Here is a 25815-nt window from a genome sequence, read left to right on the forward strand (position 1 = left end):
AGCAATTCCTAGTGGAGAGATATGTCCTGAACTTAGAAGCCATTTGATTTTTTTTTTCCTCCCATTAAATAAATGTTCGGTAAAAATGTTTGAGAACCTCACAGTTTCGAACAGGAGACATTACTCTCTGAAACAGGAAGAACTTTTTTGAAGTTTAAAAAAAGCTTTGCTTTAAGAAAGGATTTACTGGCTGGACACAGTAGCTCTTGCCTGTAATCCTAGCACTTTGAGAGGCCAGGGCAGGAAAACTGCTTACAGCCACGCGTTCAAGACCACTCTGGGCCCTATAGCCAGACCTCATCTCAATCAGTCCATCAATCAGTCAACACATAAGTAAACAAATAAATGAATGAGATTTGTTATTTAGTAATTTCTGGCCTTGATACTTAAAAGGAATCCTTGACCACTTCAGTAATTTAATTTTAATTTGCATGTGTTTGTATTTTATTGTTTTGTTTGTGTAATTGAGATGTTGGCCATTGTCTTGGGAGAAGTGCCTGATTTATCATTTTTTTTTTAATATTGTGTTTGAAAACAAATAGATTAGCAACTACAAGACCATCCTTTTATATCTATAGAAAGAAACCACGGTGCTTGGAGTAAGAAAGAAACCCAGAAATTAATTAAGGCTGTTGAAGAAGTGATTCTAAAGAAAATGTCTCACCAGGAGTGGGATGAGGTTGATTCCAGACTTCAAGAAAACCCTGAAGATCGCCTGTCAGTTGTTCGGGAGAAGCTTTACAGGGGCATATCTTGGGTAGAAGTAGAAGCTAAAGTGGAAACCAGAAATTGGATGCAGTGTAAAAGTAAGTGGTAAGTTATATTCTCTGTCTCTCCACCCCCCACCCCTTTCTCCAGTTTCTATAGAAGGGGCAGAGGGGTGAGTGACTGAGACCATCTGTGCACCTGCTGTGTGGCCGTGTTCACGTCAAGAACCATCGTGTCTAGTCCATGGCCCCAGCTGCCTCAGTGTCCCGCTCTGATTTAAATTAGCATTTAACAAGTAGCCTTGGCTCACTGAGAAGTATATGGCTTCCTTATAAAGAACTTGAGTTTTCTTTTCTTTTTTTTTTGAGACAGTCTTCACTATGTCGCCCTTGGTAAAGTGCCGTGGGCAGCACTCACAGCAACTTCAAACTCCTGAGCTCAAGTGATTCTCTTGCCTCCCAAGTAGCTGGGACTACAGGCACCCAGCACAAAGCCCAGCTACTTTTTTTTTTGGTTGTAGTTGTCATTGTTGTCTGGCAGGCCCATGCTGGATTCAAACCCACCAGCTCTGGTGTATGTAGCTGGCACCCTAGCCACTGAGCTGCAGGTGCCAAGCCAAGAACTTGAATTTTCTAAATACTGAATATTGACTTCTGATTTCTTTACTCATCTCTTTCTAAGTTTTTAGTAAAAGAAGATAGTTACCTGTTTGCAGTGCTAAAATATGAAGTGAATGTTCTGAAGACACCTCGCAGCATGGTGATCAGTACCAACTCTACCTCTCTTCGTTTTACTCTCAGGTTCAGCAGTTCCTCCACCTCCATCTGAAGTGAGGCCCTCATGTTCTTAGCTGCACCCTGATCTTGCTGCACTTTGCCGGATGTAGCTTTTCCTAGAGGGTTGCAATGTGACCCTTGAACCCGCACCTTGTGCACGAAGCACACCCGGCGACCCTTGAATGCCACACAGAAATGAAACCAGAGTGGGCACATTTTGTGTTAAAAGCACACTCCTGAGTTACACTGTTTATGTACCTCATGGTTCTGCTGTAGGGACATAAGAATACGCTCAGAGAAATCAAACAGGTTTGGGAAAGGTATCATATGGAGAAACTGGAGCTCTTTCTACTCCTGTATTTTAAGCTTAAGAAAAGGGAAGACAGGGCGGCGCCTGTGGCTCAGTGGGTAGGGCGCTGGCCCCATATACTGAGGGTGGCAGGTTCAAACCCAGCCCCAGCCAAACTGCAACCAAAAAATAGCCGGGCGTTGTGGCGGGTGCCTGTAGTCCCAGCTGCTTGGGAGGCTGAGGCAAGAGAATCTCTTGGGCCCAGGAGTTGGAGGTTGCTGTGAGCTGTGTGATGCCACGGCACTCTACCGAGGGCCATAAAGGGAGACTCTGTCTCTACAAAAAAAAAAAAGAAAAGGGAAGACAGGGTTGTAAGCCTCAATTGGAAGATAATACATCAATGTTAAGAAAGGGAAATGATTATGATTAAGGGTAGTCCTGTTTCAGAATCAACATTGTTAAGATAATATTACAAGATTTCTCTTTTAGGCTGGATGCTGTGGCTCACACCTGTAATTCTAGCACTTTGGGAGGCCAAGGCAGGTGGATTGCTTGAGGTCTTGAGTTCAAGACCAGCCTGAGTAAGACTGAGACCCTACCCCTACTAAACATAGAAAAACTAGCTGGGCATCATGGCAGGCATGTGTAGTACCTGCTGCTCAGGAGATTGAGGCAGGAGGATCTCCTGAGCCCACAAGTTTGAGGTTGCTGTGAGTTACAGTGATGCCATGGCACTCTACCCACGACACAGTGAGACCCTTGTCTCTCTTCTTCATGAAAATTTCATAATATGTGTAAGTAGAACTCTTTGTATTCATCATCCAGTTTGAGTAATCACCAATTTTCTATCATTTTATTTATCTCTTTCTACTTTTTGAAAAAATAGGTATATTTTTCATGGTATAAAATGTTAGCAGTGATGAGAAGTTAGTAGTTGGTTCTGAATGAAGGCAGTTTAGGATGATAAAAATTTGAGAAATTTTAGTGGGAACTTTACCCCTGAAAGTAAACTAAATTTTTATCTTTCTTTTAATACAGGACAGAAATTCTAACCAAGAGGATGACTAATGGCCAGAACATATACCGAGGAGTTAATGGCCTACAGGCCAAAATCAATCTTATTGAAAGGTATAGGAATAGAAATTGATGCTATTTTAATTGTTTTCTCTCTAGCCAGAGAGTAGTTATTAATGCAGCAGACTCTGTAGTGCGATTGCCAGAGTTCAAATCCCTGTTCCAGGACTTTCTACATGTATTACAGAGGGCATATGACCTACCATTCTAAATCTTAGTTTATTAATCTTTCAAGAGGATGATAATAGTACCTACTTCTTAGTGTTGTCAGGACGTTAAAATGAAATAAGGTGCATAAAAACGTAGTATGTACTCAATAAATATAGTTAACTTGGGCTTTGCAGCTTTTCATGTGGATATAATTCAGACAGAATCCTCCTGCTCTCCAGCAGAGTTTGCTCTTATTACCGTTGCTTGGTCTTTGGGTTTGCCCTTGAGTCTCTGGCCCCCACACTGTCCTCCCTGAAGTGTTTGGAGTGGTAAGAGAAAGGGAGAGACAGGCCTGTTTTATGAAGCCTATAAGATTAGCAAGCCTGGCAAAAACCTTTTGGATTCGGCCATTCTGTCCAACTTTGTTCTCTCCCTGCTCTCTGGTATGAACCCTGCTTCAAGTTCACTGGTGTGCTTCTCTATTCTCTATACTGGTCTGGCTGGTTTTGCCTCCACCTCTTCTTCCTCTTCTAAAGAGACAGCATAGACTAGCAGGTCCAGGGAGGGCACCTTGAGTCAGGCAGACCTGGGTTCCAGGGTTGGCACCACCGGTCAGCCATGAAATCTTGAGCCCACAACTCAGTGTCTTAGCACCGTTTCTTTGTCTATAGAATGGGGCTAATCCTCCCCAGATCATCAGTGGGTAGTACAGGTTACTGTACAGGAATTTGTTCTCATAAAGGTCTTAGCATAGTGTCTGTCACATAGTAAGTGATGAGCACGGATGTATTATTTCTATGTGTCTGTGTTGATGAAGTTGGGTTTTTTACTACGAGAAAGCGACATGGTTTGGTGGGAGATATAAAGGGTTCAGAAGGAGGAGAGATGTCTTTTCAGCCCATCTCTGTAGCTCAGTTACCTTGGAATAACCTTGGGCTAGGATAGATGATCTCACTGGGTGGGTGTAATGAGGGAGCTGGAGTAGAGGTGAAAGCCCTGGAACCTTTTAGCTCTTAATATTCCATGGGTCCATGAAGATGTCCATCAGGCTAATGTTTGCTTGAAAATTTAACTTTTTTATTTTCTCCTAGGTTATATGAAGAAGATGTGGAAGATGCTAATGAAATAGACTGGGAAGATCTTGCCAGTGCCATAGGGTAAGACCATTTGTTTAACGTTAAGTTAATTAAAAGGAAAGGTGACTTTTAACAAATGACTGCCTGGCAGTTTTAAAGAAACAAGACTGAAATTGATGCTGCCTGTGGAATTTTATGTAAGTGGTGATTAAGATTCCTCGTGTTTGCTAGAAAACCAATTTGGCATCATACAGAGTAAAAACTGAGTTTTCGTAGCAAATTATAATAATAAAGGCTCTGAGCTGCTAAGTACATAAGGTTTTCCTGGCATCACATAGATCAGTAATTGGGTATGTTTTCACTTTTCTTTTTGGAGCGTGTCAGGTAGATCATCACACCTCGAGTGTTTTGTGATTACAGATTTTAGGTAGAGGCAGTTTCCATAGTGCACGGTGATCACATTGACCTCACAAATTTCAGGGAGAGGGTAAAGCATAACATCTGCGGCCCAGCCCCCTGCCCAGCCCCCTGTCCTCCTGTCTCAGCTCTCTAGTGGGAGAGTGACCGTGATGGGGAAGTATTACCTACAGTCAGATTGGCACTGACAGGCAGCAGCGGTGAGACGGTGGATACTCTGCTTTAGCAACAAGGGAATGAACAGTCCCAGGACCTACATTCCATCAAGTCTAATTGTTAGAAAATCAAAGGACAGAATAACTCTTCATCTACCAAAAACAAGCACCTATATGCCAGGCATTTTTCTAGGTTCTAGGGATACCACATTGAAAAAAACCCAGATTCCCTGCCTGGAGGAGCTTTCATTCTATTGATATAAACACACATTTTTAACCAAAAACCCACAACAAACAATATTGACAATACCGATGGCAAACTAACAATAATTACTTGTTGACCAGTCACAGAAGGGAATGGTGAATAAGGATTCTGGGATCCCACGTTAGTCATAATGGGACGAGCCTGTAAGCAAGTGAACTAATTTCATTCAACATAGTTATTACAGAGAAAATAGAAAGGGCCATTTGCTGTGGCACACTCATGTAATCCTAGTACTCTGGGAGGCTAAAGTGGGCGGATTGCTTGAGCTTAGGAGTTCAAGACCAGCCTGAGCAATAGTGAGACCTTATCTCTACTGAAAAAAAAAGAAGTGGAAAAAAAAGTTAGCCAGGTGTTGTAGTGGGTGCCTATAGTCCCAGCTACTTGGGAAGCCGAGGCATGAGGATCACTTGAGCCCACGAGTTTGAGGTTGCTGTGAGATATGATGTCATAGCACTCAACCTCAGGGAAACAAAGTGAGACGCTGTCTCAAAAAAAAAATAATAATAATAGGGTGGAAGAGACTTGAGGGCTGAGGGCTGGAGGCAGTCAGAGAGAGTGATTAGGGATGACTTCCTGAAGCACTAGCAAGGTAGCCACACTTGGGTAAAATGCAGGAGTGTTCTGTGGGCAGACGGTAGTGATTGCACAAACTGGACAGGCACCAACTGGGCACATCAAGGGACTGACCAGTGTCCAGGTGGCTGGAGGGCAGTGAGTAAGAAGGTGATGTTGGTGGTTCGGCTGAGTGGGCATGCCGGGGCCAGACCAACACGTGCCAGGGTAGTTCACATGATGTGCTGACAACACAGCATGCTCTCCAAAGGTGGCAGGATTCCAGTTATCTCTGTGTACCCAATTTGGGGCTTTGGAACTCTCCCAATTCCCTAGCTCATTGATGCTCAGCCCAGCTCGCACATTGATACCATCTGGGGAATTTTTTTTTTTTTTTTATTGTTGAGGATTCATTGAGGGTACAATAAGCCAGGTTACACAGATTGCAATTGTTAGGCAAAGTCCCTCTTGCAATCATGTCTTGCCCCCATAAAGTGTGACACACACCAAGGCCCCACCCCCCTCCCTGGGGAATTTTTTTTAAATATCAAAGCCACACCCAGAGAGGATCCTGAAGTTGGTCTGATGACTTCTCAGAGCACCAGCAGTGATGGCACTGACCCCATTTCATGATTATTCTGATCCTGGTATGTTCTTTATTATATTCTCCAGCTCTGTTTGAGTTAATTTTGCTGTTGTTTTTCAACAAGTAGAAATGAGTTCTTCGCTCACTTTCAGTTTTTCTTCTTTTTAATATACATTTAAGGACATAGGTTTCCATCTAAATACTGCTTTATCAGCAATCCCCAGTTGGGGGCCACTTTTTACGAGAAAAGTTTTAAACTCAGAGTAAATGAAGCCCCACGCACCCATCACCTAGTTCAGCCAGCTCAGTAGATAAGGTTTCGTATATTTACATCAGTAGTGCCAGCCAGCTTATCTAAACTTCCACATCCACATGCTCTGATGATTGTTATTTTTTGGCAATTTTACACACTTTACCTTAGTACCTTTCAAAATTTAAATATTCCCTTTCAGTAATTCTGTTTGGAATTGAGTGATTCCATTTCTTGAAATACCTCTACAGAATAAATCTACCCATATATGAAATGACTTCTGTACAGTATAATTTACCACAGTAGTATTTTTTCTAGAACAACCTACATGCCCACTGATAGAGGACTGGCTGTATATATAGTGTACCCGAATGATGACATACCTCACAGCTGCAAAAAAGATGGTGCACTGGGAGTGCCATGATGTCGTTTTAGATGGGACATGCCGTGCAGAATAGTGTGTGGTTTGCAGTGCTGCATATCCAGATGGATGGACGTGCTGTGTGTGTGTTAGGGGCCACCATGCCAGGTACCGTGGTCCAAGTAAGTCAGACCAGCCCTCCCCCAACCCCACTGAAGATACCTACGAAAGGTAAATGAAATGTGTGCAAAGTTTATTAAAGGCCTCAAAAAGCTAGCAAGTTGTAAGAATAGTAGAAAGCATCCCCATACAGCCTTCATTCAGTCACCTCATCCTCATATTCTGCCACATTGGCTTTCTCATTCCTCCTCATCTGCTCCAAGGGAATAACACTTTTCCACATAACCATCTAAGAATTAGAAGCAGACAGCACCTAAACAAGGCTGTTAGTGTATATAACCATTGTGCAATTGAGAATTGGGACATTTAACATTAATATAATACAATACTCTAAATCAGTCCACCTTCACACTTTACCAGTTATCCCAATAATGTCCTTTATAGCACGTTATAGGCATGTGCTTCCTGATATAAGATCCAATCACACCTTGCATTTCCTTGTTACATCTCCTTAGTGTCGTTTAATTTGTAAAGTTTTTCTGCCTTTACCTTTGATGATGTTGAAATTTTGGAAGAATGCAGGCTAGTTGTGTTGTAGAATGTCCCTCATTAGGAGTTGATTAGATTCAGGTTGTATATTATAGCTGGGACTCTGACATGGGGGCGGTGTGTCTTTATCACTGTAGATTCAGGTTGTATATTACAGCTGGGACTCTGACACGGGGGCGGTGTGTCTTTATCACTGTAGATTCAGGTTGTATATTACAGCTGGGACTCTGACACGGGGGCGGTGTGTCTTTATCACGTAGATTCAGGTTGTATATTACAGCTGGGACTCTGACACGGGGGCGGTGTGTCTTTATCACTGTAGATTCAGGTTGTATATTACAGCTGGGACTCTGACACGGGGGCGGTGTGTCTTTATCACTGTAGATTCAGGTTGTATATTACAGCTGGGACTCTGACACGGGGGCGGTGTGTCTTTATCACTGTAGATTCAGGTTGTATATTACAGCTGGGACTCTGACATGGGGGCGGTGTGTCTTCATCACTGTAGATTCAGGTTGTATATTACAGCTGGGACTCTCACACTGGGGCGGTGTGTCTTCATCACTGCATCACATCCTGAGTCACATGATTCTGCGTTTGAGCTTTAAGCCGAGGTGGCATCTGCCTCATTTCCCTACTAATACCCACTTTACCCATGGTGACCAAAAATGGCTATGGGAGACATTTTCAGACGATATAAAGACTGTGTTTCTCTTCACACTTCCAGCAGTAGTTTCAGTGTGGTTTCATTTGCATTTCTTATCTGAGAAGTGAGACTGCCCGTGGCTCTCACACATCTCTAAGCTGACTCTGTGCACCTCCACTGGCCTTTGCTGCATATAGCTCTTGCATTTTGAATCTGTTTCTACTGTTTAACAAAGTGGCTACCACTCTGAATATCTGGATTTCTTGCTTGCTGGCAAGGGAGAGCTGGACTGTAAAGCATGGCCCCTTTGTATAAGATAAATTGTTGAGCATCATGAGGTTTGGGGGTGGGTAGACTCTCAGAAGTGTGCATGTTGACAGGTTGTTTGGCCTTTAGTTTGGAAGGATTGGGGAGCATGTGCCTTGGCGTTCTGACAAGCATGGAGGTGTCCTAAGTGGGAGGCACAGCGTGTAGGATCTGGGTCACATGACCCACTGAAGCCCCCACTCCATCCCTTATCTGCCGTGTGGTCTTGGGCACCTTCTCTGTGCCTCAGTTACTTCCTCTTCAGAATGAGGGAGAAGAGCAGCGGCTCCATCGTGGAGTGTCAGACTTGTTTATGATGTAAGCACTGAGGCCGTGCCAAGTGCAAGGCCAGCATCATCAGCGCATGGACACCGCGGTACACTTTGTCTTCTCAACCAATGATTTAAGTTATTTAAATTTAAACAGAATCCATCTTGTACTACTGATGGGTTTCTTTCTTTCTTTTATTCTTTTAACCAAATGAACAATACGTTTTCATGTGTCTTATTCTTATCACACTTTTGTAGACACAGTGATTTCATGTTCCAGGTAAGAAAGCTGCTTTGTCTATAGACCACCTTAAATGTGCCTACTACACAGCATCGATGAAATGATAAATTTTCAACTAACTTTTTTTTTTAATCTTTTTCTTTCTAAAGTGATGTTCCTCCATCTTATGTTCAAAGTAAATTTTATAAGCTGAAAGCTACCTATGTTCCCTTTTGGCAGAGGAAGACTTTTGCAGGTCAGTATTTTGAAGATTTGTCTGGTTATCGTCATGTCTGGGGCCTCGTGCTGGTGTGTGAGTCACCTGGGCAAGTGACCCTAGCTTCTTGACTCTAGCCTTATCAGGAGTAAAAGGGCGTCGTGGTGATGGCCGACCTGGGCTCCCTGACCTATGCACACCTCTGCTATGGGGGTGATGGCCAGTCCTGGTGTCTAAGTGATTCCCAGGGCCCAGCAAAGGGACCACGTTTCCAGAGCACTGCAGACAAGGGCTAGCACACCGAATGTGGGTTCAGTTTCCACTCCACCTTCATTGACTGGGCAGCTGCCAAGAACAAAGGCCAAATCTCCCCATACCTGGCAAACAAAGGCAGTATTGCCCACGAATCTATTGCTTTTCTGAAGTGCCCCCCAGTGTACTGGGGAGAAGCTTCCAGAACAAGTTGAGGAGTGGCTGTCCTGTGAGACTGGAGAGATTCAGTCCATGAAAGAGTCTGGGTGTCATGAAGGAAGCGGTGGTTCGGGAAGAAGAAGTGGCTGCTGAGATTACCAGGAAACCGGAGAGGCAGGAGAAAAGCATGAAGAAGGAAAAGAGATGACTGGCTGCACGCGCCCTGTGTCTTCACATAACAGCAGCAGCACTCAGCTGAGGCGGAAAAACCCAAAGAGAAGCAACAACAAAAGCCACAGGAGGTTCCTCAGGAGAGTGGAATGGAAGACCACCCATCTATCCCTGTCTCTAAACCCAAGAAAAAGAGATCTTTCTCCAAGGAAGAGTTGGCTAGTAGTGATCTGGAGGAGGCCACTGCGTGTAAGTCCTCCCAGAAAGAAAGCTTCACCCAAGAAGGAAACAGTAGTTAGTGATCCTGGAAAGCAGGCAGCAAGAGTGTGTCTAGGAGAAAATTCTCCTCTAAGGAAGAGACAGTCAGCAGGGGCCGGAGAAGGACAGCTTCAAGAAGAAGAAAAAGTTTCACAAAGTTCCCCAGGAAGATTCGAACGGACATTCCTGTGAGGGAGGGGTATCTCATACCTCCCTGTGACATTTCTCACCCCATGTCCATAACTCAGAAAAAAAACAAATTCACAGAAAAAAATAGTAAAATGGTGGGCTGGGCTCATGCCTGTAATCCTAGCGAGGAGGCCGAGGCAAGTGAATAGCTTGAGCTCAGGAGGTCAAGACCAGCCTGAGCAAGAACGAGACCTCATCTCTACTAAAAATAGAAGAAGGGTGGCACCTGTGGCTCAAAGGAGTAGGGCGCCGACCCCATATGCCAGAGGTGGCAGGTTCAAACCCAGCCCCAGCCAAAAACTGAAACAAAAAAAATAGAAGAAATAGGGTGGCGCCTATGGCTCAGTGGTAGGGCGCCAGCCCCATATACCGAGGGTGGTGGGTTCAAACCTAGCCCCGGCCAAACTGCAACAAAAAATAGCCGGGCCTTGTGGTGGGCGCCTGTAGTCCACTCGGGAGGCTGAGGCAAGAGAATCACCTAAGCCCAGGAGTTGGAGGTTGCTGTGAACTGTGACGCTATGGCACTCTACCGAGGGTGATAAAGTGAGACTCTGTCTCTAAAAAAAAAAGAAAAAACAGCAGGGTAGGGTGGTTGGCGCCTGTAGTCCTTGTTACTCAGTAGGCTGAGGCAAGAGGATCACTTGAGCACAAGAGTTTGAGGTTCCTGTGAGTTGTGACACCACGGCACTCTTTTAAGGGCAACTAAGACTCTGTGTCAAACAAACAAAAAATAGTAAAATGGTGAAAACTGACAAATTATACCCCCTACCTGACAGGATTTTGACGAGCACTAAATGAGATGACTGATGTGTGAGATGTGTTCAGCACAGTGCATAGCGCTTCATCACTGAGCAGATGGCTGGGTGCTGCTGGGGCTGCCGTCACATGTCCACGTGCAGGCACATGTGACACACGGACACACACACACCATGTAATATGCACCCTGTGTGCAGACACTGTGTTCCAGAAGGGATGCAAGATGCCTGGTTCTTTCTGTGTAGCCACTTGATGATCCCAAACTCAGATCATCACAGCCTTGTGGGGAACGTGTTAAAAAGATTCCTGGCCTCGTCCTAGACCTACTGAATCCCAGTCTCCGGATGGAGTCCAGAGCCTGGACTTTCTCTGACAAGCTCGTGGGCATGAGGTCTCTGGTGAGAGGTCTCTCAGGCTCCGTGGTCTGGATGAGCTCACACCTCGCAGTGTGTGGTGAAATACTTCTTTGCATGCAGCAGACATCACTACCTAGATTTGAATCCTTATTAACTCCATGACCTTAGGCAAGTTTCTTAATGTCTGTGTGCCTTTGTTTCCCCATTTGAAAAACAGATTAAAAATAATACCTATCTCATAATACCTACCTCACAGGATTTTTGTGAGGATTAAGTCAGTGAATATTAACAAACCAATAAGGACAAGACCTCACATAAAGTAACAAGAGCGGTGTGTTGTCATTGTCCTGTACCCTTTGACATTGGTAAGAAGCTTTGTACAAATAACTTCAAAATTAAATTTCTTTTCTGTAGAGATCATCGACTATCTTTACGAGACTATTCTACCTTTGTTTAAAGAGTCTTTAGAAAAGAAGATGAAGAGAAAAGGCACTAAAATCCGGAGCCCTGCAGCACCCAAGCCAGTTTTTCTGTTTAGAGACATCTTTTACTGTGAAGATGACAGTGAGGAAGAAGACGCAGAACAAAGTTAAGCAGAAGTTGCTGTTTCTCCTTTTTATATCAAGTTTTGTTGTATTTATATACATATGTCAGTAAAGCTATTCTCAGTCTCAGTGGTTTTGGGGGGTTTTTGTTTTTAGGGGAGGGTTATTTTTATTGTTTGGGATTCATTGAGGGTACAAAGAATTAGGTTGCACCGATTGCATTTGTTCGATAAAGTCCCTCTTATTAATGTGTCCTGCCCCCAAGAGGTGTGCCATCCACCATAACCCCCATCCCCTCCCTTCTCTCCTCTCCCCGCTCCCTCATTCCCCTACCTCCCCACCCTGTATTCGCCCATCTACTGCCTTCATACTAGAATAGAGTACATTGGATTCTTGTTTCTCCATTCTCAGGATGCTTTACTAAGAAGAATGTGTTCCACCACTATCCAGGTTAAATAACAAAGGATGTCAAGTCTCCATCTTTTTTAAGGGCTGAATAGCATACATATACCACAGTTTGTTAATCCGTTCCTGGGTTGATGGTCATTTAGGCTGCTTCCACATTTTGGCGATTGCAAATTGAGCTGTGATAAACAGTCTAGTGCAAATGTCCTTATGATAAAAGAATTTTTTTTTGTTCTGGGTAGATGCCTAGCAATGGGATTGCAGGACCAAATGGGAGCGTCTAATTTGAGTTCTTTGCGGTTTCTCCAAAAAGGTTGTATTAGTTTGCAGTCCCACCAGCACTGTAAAAGTGTTCCCTTCTCCACATCCCACACCAACATCTACAGCTTTGAGAGTTTGTGATGTGGGCCATTCTCACTGGGGTAGTTTTGATTTGCATTTCTCTGATGAATATTTTTTTCAGATGTTTGTTAGCCATTCGTCTGCCTTCTTTAGAGAAGGTTCTAATCGTCTCTCTTGCCCAGGGATATATGAGATTGTGGGTCTTTTTTTCTTGATAAATAATTTGAGTTCTCTATAGATCGTAGTTATCAAGTTTTTGTCCGATTCATAATATGCAAATATCTTTTCCCATCCTGAAGGTTGTTTGCTTTGGTTATTGTTTCCTTAGCTGTACCAAAACTTTCAGTTTAAAGTCCCATTTGTTTATTTTTGTTGTTGCAATTGCCATAGAAGTCTTCTTCATAAAAATCTTTTCCCACGCTGATATCTTCAAATGTTTTCCCCACACTTTCAAGGATTTTTATTGTTTTGTACTTTAGACTTAAATCTTTTATCCATCTTGAATCAATTTTGTAAGTGATGAGAGGTGTGGGTCTAATTTTAGTCTTTTACATGTGGTTATCATGTTCTCCCACCACCATTTATTGAATAAGAATTCTTTTCCCCAGCCTATGTTCTTGTTTGGTCTATCAAAGATCAGGTGGCTGTAAGAGGTCAGTTTCATCTCATGGTTTTCTATTCAGTTCCAAATGCCAATGTCTCTATTTTTGTACCAGTACCATGCTGTTTTGATCACTGTGACCTGGTAGTATAGCCAAAAGTCTGGGAGGGTGATACCCCCAGCTTTGTTTTTATTACTAAGAATTGCCTTGGCAGTTTGGCGCCTGTAGCTCAATGGTTAGGGCACTGGCCACATACACTAGGGCTGGCAGGTTTGAACCCAGCTCAGGCCTGCTAAACAACAATGATAACAACAACAACAAAAAGTAGCTGGGTTTTGTCGCGGGTACCTATAGTCCCAGCTACTTGGGATGCTAAGGCAAGAGAATCACTTAAGCCAAAGAGTTTGAGGTAGTTGTGAGCTGTGACACTACGGCACTCTACCAAAGGTGACATAGTGAGACTCTGTCTCCAAAAAAAAAAAAAATTTCCTTGGCTATATGGGGTTTCTAATGGTTCCATACAAAATGAAGAATTATTCTTTCCACATCTTGAAAGTATGATGATGGTATTTTAATGGGGATTGCATTGAATCTGTAGATTGCTTTGGGTAGTATAGACAGTTTCACAATGTTGATTCTTCCCAACCATGAGCATGATATGTTCTTCCGTTTGTTAATATCTTCTGCTATTTCTTTTCTTAGAGTTTCGTAATTTTCTTCCTAATTTTCTTTCATCTCTTTTGTTATGTATATTCCTAGGTATTTCTTTTTCTTTTTTTTTGAGACAGAGCCTTAAATTGTTGCCCTGGGTAGAGTGCTGTGGCATCACAGCTCACAGCAACCTCCAACTCCTGGGCTCAAGTGATTCTCCTGCTTCCACCTCCCAAGTAGCTGGGACGACAGGTGCCTGCCACAATACCCAGCTATTTTTTTGGTTGCAGCCGTCATTGTTGTTTGGCGGGCCTGGGCTGGATTTGAACCCACCAGCTCAGATGTATGTGGCTGGCGCCTTAGCGGCTTGAGCCATGGCACCGAGCCAAGTATTTCGTTTTTTTTTTTTTTTAAGCTACTGTGAAGGGAATTGTGTCCTTGATTAGCTTCTCATCTTGACTGTTATTGGCATATACCATGGCTACTGATTTGTGGACATTGATTTTATATCCTGAGACATTGCTGTCTTTTTTGATCACTTCCAGGAGTCTTGCAGTTGAGTCTTCAGGGTTCTCTAAGTGTAACATCATATTATTGGCAAAGAGCAAGAGTTTGACTTCCTCTGCACCCATTTGGATGCCCTTTATTTTCTTGTCTTGCCTGATTAAGTATTGGCTAGAACTTCTAGCACTATGTTGAATAGTAGTGGCGATAGAGGACAACCTTGTCTGGTTTCAGTTCTAGTGGAAAAGCTTTCAGTTTTACTCCATTCAGTGTAATATTATATGTGGGTTTGTCATAGATGGCTTTGATCAGATTAAGAAATGTGCCTAAACTCTTAAGTGTTCTATTAGAAAAGGATACTGAATTTTATTGAACGCTTTTCCTGCATGTATTGAGAGGATCATATGGTCTTTGTTTTTGCTCTGTTGATATGGTGAATTATGCTTATGGACTTGCATATATTAAATCAGCCTTGCGTCCCTGGGATGAAACCTACTTGATGGTGATGAATGATTTTTTTAATATGTAATTGTAATCTGTTGGCTAGGATTTGATTGAGAATTTTTGCATCTATATTCATTAGTGAAGTTGGTCTGAAGTTCTCCTTTTTAGTTGGGTCTTTTCCTGGCTTTGGTATCAGGGTGATGTTTGTTTCATAGAATGTGTTGGGGAAGATTCCTTTCTTCTCAATTTTCTGGAATAATTTCTGCAGTATGGGTATAAGCTCTTCTTTGAAGGTTTGATAGAATTCTGGTGGGAAGCCATCTGGACCAGGCTTTTTGTTGTTGTTGGGAGATTTTTTATTGTTTCTTCGATCTCAGTTCTTGAAATTGGTCTAGGGAGAAGGTGTGATTCCAGGTATTGATCTATTTCTTCCACATTGTCGAATTTCTGGGCATAAAGTTTCTTGTAGTACTCAGAGATGATCTCTCGTATCTCTGTGGCATCTGTTGTTATTTCCCCTTTATCGTTTCTAGTTGAGGTTATTAGAGATTTTGCTTTTCTGTATCTGGTTAATCTGGTCAAATGTTTATCGATTTTATTTTTTTTTAAAAAACCAACTTTTTGTTTCATTAATTTTCTGAATGGTTATTTTGTTTTCAGTTTCATTAATCTTTGATTTAGTTTTGGTTATTTCTTCTGCTGGGTTTGGGACTAGATTGTTCTTCTTTTTTCCAATTCCAAGATGGTTCATGAGTTTGTTGATGCGCTCTCTGTTTTTCAAATGTAGGCATCTAATGCGATTAATTTCCCTCTTACGACTGCTTTTGCTGGGCCCTGCCAGTTTGGTAACTTATGTCTTCAATGTTGTTATGTTTGAGGAATTTAACGATTTTCTCTTTTATCTCTTCCTCAATCCAACTATCATTCAGCATAAGATTGTTTAATTTCCAAGTGTTTGTGTGGAGATGCACATTTTTTTTTTTTTTTTTTTTTGGCCAGGGCTGGGCTTGAACCCGCCACCTCTGGCATATGGGACCGGCGCCCTACCCGTTGAGCCACAGGCGCCACCCCGGAGATGCACATTTTTGTTAAAGTTGAGTTCTACCTTTATTGCCTTGTGGTCTGAGAAGATACAAGGTATAATTTCTATTGTTTTCTTTTAATTTTGCTGAGGTTTCATTTGTATCCTAGGATGTGGTCAATTTTGGGCTGATGAGAAAAATGTATATTCCTTAGCTTTGGGATGGTGTGTTTTATATATGTCTATTAATCCCATTTGTTCTAGGGTCACATTTAAGTCCTTTGTATCTTTGTTTAGTTTCTGTTTAAAAGATCTGTCCAGTCCTGTCAGAGGGGTATTAAAAGACCCCGACTATTATGGTGTTATGTGATAGCATATTGGTGAGACCCATTAAAGTCTGTATCATAAATCTGGGAGCATTTAAGTTGGGTGTGCATAAATATTTAAAATTGAAATGTCTTCTTGCATTATTTCCTTTGGCCAGTATAAAGTGTCCATCTTTCTCTTTCTTAACTTTAGTTGCTTTAAATCCTTTTGTATCTGAAAATAAGATTGTAACCCCTCCTTACTTCTAATTTCCATTTGCTTAAAATACCATTTTCCATCTCTTAACCCTGAGTCTTGATTTTTTCCTTCAAAGCAAGGTGTCTCTTGGAGAAGCATATGGATGGCTTTTGGGCTTTTGCTTTTTTTTTTTTTTTTTTTTTTTTTGCAGTTTTTGGCTGGGGCTGGGTTTGAACCCGCCACCTCCGGCATATGGGGCTGGCACCCTACTTCTTTGAGCCAGGGCACTGCCAGCTTGTGCCTTTTTATCTAATCAGCCAGGCTGTGCCTCTTCAGTGGTGAATTCAGTCCATTGACATTTATTGAGAGAACTGATAAGTGTGGTGGAATTCTATTCATCTTATTTTGTGAAAGTCCGTTGTGTAGTTTTATTCTTTGCACCATTGTGGAAGCTAAGTTTTTTTTTTTTTTTTTTGGTTTTTGGCCAGGGCTAGGTTTGAACCCGCCACCTCCGGCTTATGGGACCGGTGCCCTACTCCTTGAGCCACAGGCGCCGCCCGGAAGCTAAGTTTTGACCTTTAGCTTCTGCGTGTTTACTTTTGCTGGTGGTCCATTGCGGTGGTCAGTATTGAGAAAAGATCTAAGTGTTTCCTGTACAGCTGGTCTTGCTGTGAAAAATTTCCTCAGTGCTTGTATATCCACAAAATATTTGATTTCTCTGCCAATTTTCCTTTTTTCTGAGATACAGTATCACTTTGTTGCCCCTGATTAGAGTACTGTGGCATCACAGCTCACAGCAACCTCAAACTCTTAGACTTAAGTGACTCTCTTGGCTCAGCCTCCCAAGTAGCTGGACTACAGGTGCCTGCCACAACACCCGTCTATTTTTAGAGACAAGGTCTCACTCTGGCTCAGGCAATCCACCCACCTCAGCCTCCCAGAGTGCTAGGATTATAGGTGTGAGCCACCGCACCTGGTGTCTCCATCAGTTTTAAAGCTTAGTTTAGCAGGATCCAGAATTCTGGGCTGAAAAATTGTTTTATTTAACAATGTTGAAGATGGATGACCATGCTCTTCTGGCTTGAAAGGTTTCAGTTGAAAAGTCTACTGTCATCCTAATGGCTTTGTCTCCGTAGGTCATTTGGTGCTTACTCCTGGCTGCTTGCAGAATTTTTTCTTTTATCTTGACTTTGGACAGGTTCATTACAGTGTGTCTTGTCGAGGCTCTGTTTGAGTTGAGATGACCTGGGGCTTGACATCCATCTGAAAGGAGTGTGTTGGGATCTTTAGTAAAAGTTGGGAAGTTTTCATTTATGATCTATGATATATGAATAGGACTTTTAGTAGAGCTTCCATTCCTTTGGGACAGTCTTCCTCCCCTTGGGGAATCCCTATTTTCCGTGTGTTTGAAGGCTCCATGGGGTCTGGTGGTCCTCTGAGCACCTGTTCTGCTTTCCCTCTCTTCTTTTCTGCCTCTTTCACTACCTGGGTTTATCCTCTAGCTCTGACATTCTTCCTTCTCCATGGTTTAACCTATTTTTGATAGTTCCTACTGCATATGTCTTGTCCAACTTTTGGTTCTGTCTTTCTATTGTCTTGTCCATTCCTTTTATTGTCTTTTTTGTCCGTATCTTAAATTTCCTTTCTGTCAAGTCCATTAATTCTTTATAGGTGGAGTCTTCTGCAGTAGCTGCCTCATGGTTCCTTGGGGGAGTTCCTCTGTTTTGATTTTTCATGTTGCCTCAATTTTTATGTTGGTTCCTCCTCATGTGTTCTTTCTTCTGGTTCACCTCCTTGGTCTCCTTTTTCCTTCTCACTGCCTCCTTTGTTTCAGACAGAGATCATTGTTGCTCTTGGTGTCAGTATGTTGCAATATGTCACCAAGACACCAGGTGGCACTGTGCTTTTTTTAGGAGACAGAGAGCACAGCCAGCAACCTCTTTGGACCTTATTTCAAACTTAGTTGCCTTTGGTGATCGCCTGATTGTTTCCTCAGCATTTAGACCCTGTCAGGTTGAGATCTTAAAGCCCACAAAAATCCTTGAGGGGCAGGTCTCACAGTGCCCCCAGACTCCAGTTCCTGTGGGGTATGGAAGTCCCTCACCTGTCCCAAGAATGGAGTTGATCCCAGCAGGTGGAATTAAGATAGACGTGCTTTAGACCCCTGCTAAGACTTTCTCATGACCTTCCCACAATGGCAGCACCCTGGCCTCTGGGACCTTCTCAGTATGGCTGCCTTGTCACTCACCAAACCTATTGCTAATCCACTTCAACTGGCATTCAAATCTGGTTGCTATATACTGTTCAAGTCTGCCCACTCTTCTAAGCTTTCCACTCAACACACAACTTTCCCCAGTGACTGAAAACTCCAGAAAGGCTTCCTCCCATCCTGCATGTTCATGGGGGGGGGGGGTCAGGCAATCCTAACCAGTGACAATCACTTGCCTGAGTCATCAGATTTCCACTGCTCTGGATCACATGCTGTATCTAGCCCACCACCTCCTCACTGTGCCCCCTGAGCTATGACTCTGGGTAAGTTCCTTGTACAGGTATGGCTGGGTTCTCTCTTTTTCTCCAGTCATTCCAGGAGAGCTCAGCTGAATGATCCTTCTGGCCTGCCATCTTTCTCTGCCCCCTTGTTTGTATGTTTGTTTATTTATTTGTTTTTGAGGCAGAGTCTGACTGTGTCGCCCTGGGTAGAGTGCCATGGCGTCGTAGCTCACAGCAACCTCAAACTCTCGGGCTCAAGTGATCCTCTTGCCTCCTGAGTAGCAGAGAATACAGGTACCCGCCTCAATATCTGGCTAGTTTTTCCATTTTTAGTAGAGGTGGGGTCTCGCTCTGAATACAGATACCTGCCTCAATGTCTGGCTAGTTTTTCTATTTTTAGTAGAGGTTGGGGTCTCGCTCTTTGCCCAGGCTGTTCTCTAGCTTGTCATATCAGGTGATCCACCTGCCTTGGCCTCTCAGAGTGCTATGATTACAGTGGCCAAAGGAAGGGGTATGAAATGATATTGTGAAGCATTAAAAATTTGTAACATTCATATTAGGCCAGGTGTTGTGGGTCATGCCTGTAATCCTAGCGCTCTGGGAGGGCAACGTGGGTGGATTGCCTGAGCTCACAAGTTTGAGACCAGCCTGAGCCAGAGCAAGACCTCATTTCTTAAAAATAGCCAGCTGTGGCTTAGCACCCATAGCTCAGTGGTTAGGGCGCTGATCTCTAACACTGGGTCTGGCAAGTTCAAACCTGGCCCGGGCCTCCTAAACAACGACAACTGCTACAAAAAATAGCCAGATGTTGTGGCGGGTGCCTGTAGTCCCAGCTACTTGGGAGGCTGAGGGAAAAGAATTGCTTAAGGCCAAGAGTTTGAGCTTGCTGTGAGCTGTGATGTCACATCACTCTACTAGGGGTGACAAAGTGAGACTCTGTCTCAAGAAAAAACTTCATATTAAACTTTGAATGTGAAAAAGAGGAGCAAATGAATCAATTTAATATTTCTGTATCATTATATTGAAAATAATTGCAACTGGGCGGTGCCTGTGGCTCAAGGAGTAGGGCGCCGGTCCCATATGCTGGAGGTGGTGGGTTCAAACCCAGCCCCGGCCAAAAAAAAAAAAAAAAGAAAGAAAATAATTGCAACTAATAGTTTTTTTGTTTGGGGGGATTTTTCTTTTTTTTTATGAGAGTCTCACTCTGTCGCCCTGGCCACAGTGCCATAGGGTAATCACAGCTCACAGATATTTTTATTTTAATTTTTCTATTTTTAATCGAGAAAGGGTCTCATTCTTGCTCAAGGGATCCAACCACCTTGGCCTCCTAGAGTGCTAGGATTACAGGCATGAACTACCAAGGCAGTCATAATTAATGGTTTTATGAACAAAAGTATCTGGAGGGAGGTAGCAGTGACTCACAAACTTGTAATTCTAGCACTCTAGGAGGCCGAGTCGGGTGGGTCCCTTGAGCTCAGGAGATCGAAACCAACCTGAGTAACAGTGAGACACCCCTCTCTGTTAAAACAAGGGGGGAGGGTGAATGTATCTAAGTCCCTCTAACTACAGCAGGGGCTACATTTACATCCTATCAACATTTCATTTTTGGGTTCTATTGTATGCTTACTGAACAAAAATGAGACTTAACAGTTTTTTGGGTTTTTTTGTTTGTTTGTTTCTTTTTTAGATAGTCTCAATTTGTCGCCCTCAGTAGAGTACTGTGGCATCACAGCTCATAGCAACCTCAAACTCTTGGGCTTAAGCGATTCTCTTGCCTCATCCTCCCAAGTTGCTGGGACTACAGGTGCCTGCCACAATGCCCGGCTATTTTTAGAGATGAGGTCTGCTCTGGCTCAGTCTGGTCTGGAACCTGTGAGCTCAAGGCAGTCCACCTGCCTCGGCCTCCCAAGTGCTGGGATTACAGGCATCAGCCACTGTGCTCCGCCTCTGTTAACAGTTTTTATTTTTTATTTTTTTGCAGTTCTTTTGACCGGGGCCAGGTTTAAACCTGCCACCTCCGGTATATGGGGCCAGCGCCCTACTCCTTTGAGCCACAGGTGCCACCCCAGTGTTAACAGTTTTAATAACATATGCCACTCTGTTGCTTTTCCGGTTGGCTGTTCTCAGTGTGTGTAAGCATTTGACAAGCGTCCACTGGAAGTTTTGGCTCTGCTGTTCCCTCAGACTGGTCTCAGTCACCTTGTCATTTATCAGAGTTTGTGCATTTCATCTTCCTGAGTGTTATTCTAGTGTTGAAAGATAGGGACTTTTGATGTAAGATATCCTCTGAAAGCAAATCGCTGAATTTTTGGTGTTCAACTACAAAAACAAAAACAACAGCAGACTCTCCTGCTGCTTGTAGAGAAACTGGCTCTGTGAGACTTACTGAAAGGGGCACAACTCATTCCTGTCAGGCTTTCAAGGATAATTTTAACAGCTGGCTGGCTATTCCATCAGTCAGAAAAGCAAAACCATTCTCTTTTAAGCCAGAAGAACTTAATATAAATGCTGTGTTCCTCTGGGGGAGGATTTGGTGAGATGCATCCAAGCCTGAGCATACTTACGTAGAGCCTGTGGGTGGACATAGTCTACGACCCACAAATTCTCTTCTAGGAATTTTATCCTAAAGAAATAGTAGAACTAGTGTATAAAGTGGATTTTTATAATAAAGGAAAAAATACAAAATATGTGAGTGTTCCTTTTTTTTTTTTTTTGTAGAGACAGAGTCTCACTTTATGGCCCTCAGTAGAGTGCCGTGGCCTCACACAGCTCACAGCAACCTCCAACTCCTGGGCTTAGGCGATTCTCTTGCCTCAGCCTCCCCAGTAGCTGGGACTACAGGCACCCACCACAACGCCCGGCTATTTTCTGGTTGCAGTTTTGGCCGGGGCCGGGTTTGAACCCGTCACCCTGGGTATATGGGGCCGGCGCCCTACGGACTGAGCCACAGGCGCCGCCCGTAAGTGTTCCTTAATAGGAAGTTTATTAAATTATGATCTATTCTTAGAATAGAATATTAGGCAGTAATGATAGATTTGATGATAATATTGTTAACAGTATTAACTGAAATATTTCAGAATGTATTTTCTCAATTTTATAAAAATAAAACTGTAAAGGAAGTTGATTGTGTATATAGATGCATGGGAAGAAATAAACTAAAAATGTCAACTAGTTCTCTGGGTGGTGGGGTTGTGAGTTGTTGGCCAAAACTTCCGATTGCAAATATCAGCAAGGCAGACTCAGATAGACCTCAGGTGTGTATGAGCTCTAAAACCTGAGAATCCAGAGGCGTTGCCAGTGTTAAGCGTTGCTCCAGCCCCTCGGAATCTGGGAAGCTGTGGTTTCCTGCTGATTCTCTGCTCTCCCTTCTGCAGGGTCCACTGCATCCTCAGTCCACACCAGGTAGCCCTCCGGCCCCTGAGGCTTGCCCTCCTATAGCCACATCTCAGCAGTTCTGTCCCCATTCAGAAGAAAGAGGGTCTATGCCAATACATCCTGCTTGAGTCTTGGGTTTTGTTCTTGCTACCTGAAAGAGCCCACACCTGACTCTCAGCTACCGCAGTAGCCCGAAAATTGGGATAGAACAGGAAGTTAGCTCAGCAGCCCTGGAATGGCTGAGAGAGGAAATACCCCAGTGGAAAAGCAGAGTCCCATTAGCAGAAGGGTGAGTGAGTGGACTCTGAGGAAGCAGCCCACAAGGTCCGTGATGGCGGGTGGTTACCTGTGCTACATAACTTTTCCCCATAAATCTGTGTACTTTGTAAAAGCTTTATTTATATAACTTTCTTACCCATCTCCTCCATGCCCCTCATCTCAAAAAAGAAGAAAAGCAGTATATCATACAAATCTTACCTTTGCCAACCACCCTTTTTACACATCAGAATCCAGAAATTTGGCTCAGAGCCCATAGCACAGTAGTTACAGCGCCAGCCACATACACCGAGGGTGGCGAGTTAGAAGCCGGCCCAGGCCCGCTAAACAACTGCAACAAAAAAATAGCTGGGCATTGTGGCAGGTGCCTGTAGTCCCAGCTACTTGGGAGGCTGAGGCAAGAGAATCCTTTAAGCCTAGGAATTTGAGGTTGCTGTGAGCTATGACACCATAGCACTCGACCAAGGGTGACATAATGAAACCCTGTTTCAAAAAAAAAAAAAGAATCCAGGAATTCTGAAGAAAAACAGGCAGGTAGGCTGTGCATGTCCAGTGCGGGCCCAGGAGCAGAGCAGCTTGAGGGAGGAGCCACGAGCGGGGTTTGCAATGTGGAGACTTGGAGCTGCTGAGAGTCACAGAGGAGCAGGTCCCATCTGCACCAGACCATGACACCCACTCACCTCCCAATGGCACCTTCAGTTCAGGAAACGTTAACCACCCACAATGAGCCAGACACTCTGAGGAGCTAAAGATACAAGACTTCCCTTGGGCCTGTTTTTTCGGAGGCTATATCATCTAGCACAGCAGTTCTCAACCCACAGGAACTGTATCAAAGGGCCACATTAGGAAGGTTGAGAACCACGGATCTAGCACATCCTAAGCACCATTTCCTGTTTATCTCCCGATCTGCATGCTACCAGCATTCTTTGGCCTCACTGAGACATTCCGTTAGTTCTATCAGCCCAGTCCTAGCTCATCCAGGCTGTCCTTTTAGAAGCCCCTGATTTGGGCCGGGCGTGGTGGCTCATGCTTGTAATCCCAGCACTCTGGGAGGCTGAGGCGGGTGGATTGCCTGAGCTCACAGGTTTGAGACCAGCCTGAGCAAGAGCAAGACCTCGTCTCTAAAAATACCTGGGTGTTGTAGTGGGCACCTGTAGTCCCAGCTACTTGGGACTTGAGGCAAGAGAATCACTTGAGCCCAAGAGTTTGAGTTTGCTGTGAGCTGTGATGCTACAGCACTCTACCCAGGGTGACAAAGTGAGATTCTGTCCCAAAAAAAAAAAGAACCCCCTCATTTCTTGCATTCTCTCCCTCTGTGGCACTTCCCACTTCAAAAGCCTGGGCTGGGTGAGCCTTTCCATCTGCCACTTAACCTGCACAGCTAAATGTTCCTGGAAGAAAATCACAACTGAGCTGGCTTCACTTTAAGGACTGTAAACCCCAGCAGACACAAACTATTACCAAAGGATCCTAGCTTGATTCTCTTAGGCTTGCTTTGCCTTTCTGCAAATCAGCTATTTTGTATAGTCACCCTCTCACACTCCTTTTCAGCCCTATTCGTAAATTATTAAGGAAACAGAAGCCTTCAGACTTCGATCTCTCTTCCCTCCACCAACTGGATGAACCTACCTCCAGCTACATCAAAGCCAGTCTCTACCCCTGAGCCCTGCAGCCTGGCCCTCCACATTCTCTCTGAGATTTTGACCCTATGCTGATCCCTGCCCTAAACTGTCAGTCTTCTGCATCATCATCACCATATAAACAGACTATGGTAGCGTCCATCTTTAAATTGGGCGCAGCGATATATACATTAAATTAATTAGCAGCTTGTTCCACTACTCCCACTGCACCCAATTTGGAAATGTGAGTGTTCCTTGGGGCTCAGTTTGGGGCTGTCCTCACATTCTCCCCATGCCCTGAAATAACATCTGTAGTGTATACTGATCGCTCCCAAATGTGCAGTTTATAGGTCAGGCGCTTCCCTTATCTCCAGGTTAGAAATTTCTTCTACCGGGTGACGCCTGCGGCTCAAGGAGTGGGGCACCGGTCCCATATGCCAGAGGTGGCAGGTTCGAACCCAGCCCTGGCCAAAAACCACAAAAAAAAAAAAAAAAAAAATTTCTTCTACCTACTTGCTATCTCCACTCAGGTGTCTTCCATCTCAAATTGGGCATTTTACAAACAACTTTCTAATTGCCCACACACAATTAAAAATCTGTCATCTGGAGGGAGAGGGGTGGGGCCTTGGTGTGTGTCACACTTTATGGGGGCAAGACATGATTGCAAGAGGGACTTTATCTAACAATTGCAATCAGTGTAACCTGGCTTATTGTACCCTCAATGAATCCCCAACAATAAAAAAAAACGAAAAAAAAAATCTGTCATCTGGGTGGCACCTGTGGCTCAAGGAGTAGGGTGCCGGTCCCATATGCCAGAGGTGGCGGGTTCAAACCCAGCCCTGGCCAAAAACCACAAAAACAAACAAACAAACAAAAAAATCTGTCATCTGCTCCTCGTTTCTACCAGAGGTATCGTTTTCTCTTTGTTGTTAAAGTCAGAAACCCACAAGTACATCCTTATTTCCATCCTCTCCCCCAGGACCTGCACATCCAACCTGTTCACAGACCCCATCAATTCTGGACATCTGCACAATTGATCATGTCACTACCCCATTTAGAACCTTGAAATAGTTTTCCCCTGCACTTTGGAGTAATATTCACACTCTGTGTCATGGTGTCCACAAAGAGTATGCATCATCTTCCATCTCTTCATCCCTGTCTCCCGCCCCAGTCCTCCAGCTCACCATACTCCAGGCCTGCTGTTGAACAAATGAGGGAATAAGTAGCAGGAAACACCTCGTGGTCTTTGCGGTGACGGTTTCTCTGCTAGAACAACAGTGCAAATGTTTGTAAGACAGCTGCTCGCTTAGGTTTCCACTCGATGTGGTTTCCTCAGAGAAGAGATGCTCTCACCTCCCCCCAGCGCGAAGTAGACCCGACTGCACGTCACTCCCTGCTCACGTTTGCAGCGTCCATCTCTACCAGTTCTTTGGTTTCCTTGTTTACTGCCTGGCTCCTGCCAGGGAGCAGAGGCTCTGAGAAGGCAGAGATTAATTTACTGCAGCTGCAGCTGCAGCACCTTGAATGGCGTCTGGGTTGAGTGAACAGAGCCAGGGAGGAAAGAAACCAGGCAGGCAGACAGTAAACAATCACAGTCACAAAAGGAAACGAGAGCTACAAGCAGGGCTGTCCTCCGAGGGGAGGGGAAAGGGGGAGGGCAAGATCCCTTTCTACATACTAATAAGCAACTTGAGACACCCCAAAAATCTGTTTTGAGGCACCAGTGTGGTGATTCAATCTCACATGATCCCACAAAAGAATCTTGCAGGCCAATGGAAGCAATCAGCTCACCAGCCCACCTTCCTGAAAGCAGAGCTGGCTGCAGGCTCTGGAATGATGCCATCTATACAAGATTCAAAATCCTCCGAGCATCTGGTTGACCCCCATGGGCAAGAGGTGAGATAGAATCA

The 25815-nt window shown here is 44.0% G+C and overlaps 1 protein-coding gene, 1 non-coding gene and 1 pseudogene across 6 annotated transcripts in view; all 3 read left to right on the plus strand.

Moving 5' to 3' along the window:
* Positions 1–25815, plus strand: part of SETX (senataxin) — a 180262-nt gene that overhangs the window by 17642 nt on the left and 136805 nt on the right. For 2 of the 5 annotated variants that reach the window (XM_053559070.1, XM_053559075.1), the window contains exons 7-9: positions 579–813; positions 2812–2901; positions 4089–4154. In XM_053559070.1, the coding sequence (XP_053415045.1) occupies positions 579–813; positions 2812–2901; positions 4089–4154 (391 nt within the window). Of the gene's footprint in view, positions 1–578; positions 814–2811; positions 2902–4088; positions 4155–8939; positions 9026–11541; positions 13819–25815 lie in introns of those variants that run through there. The other 3 variants (XM_053559078.1, XM_053559083.1, XM_053559092.1) reach the window with 3 other exon arrangements.
* Positions 9054–11528, plus strand: LOC128563683 (nucleolar protein 56-like; annotated as a pseudogene).
* Positions 9144–9229, plus strand: LOC128580325 (small nucleolar RNA SNORD86). Its single transcript, XR_008378621.1, has one exon. It is a non-coding gene; the product is annotated as a small nucleolar RNA SNORD86 (small nucleolar RNA).

The sequence above is a fragment of the Nycticebus coucang genome, chromosome 2, assembly GCF_027406575.1.
Source record: "Nycticebus coucang isolate mNycCou1 chromosome 2, mNycCou1.pri, whole genome shotgun sequence".
NCBI lineage: Eukaryota > Metazoa > Chordata > Mammalia > Primates > Lorisidae > Nycticebus > Nycticebus coucang.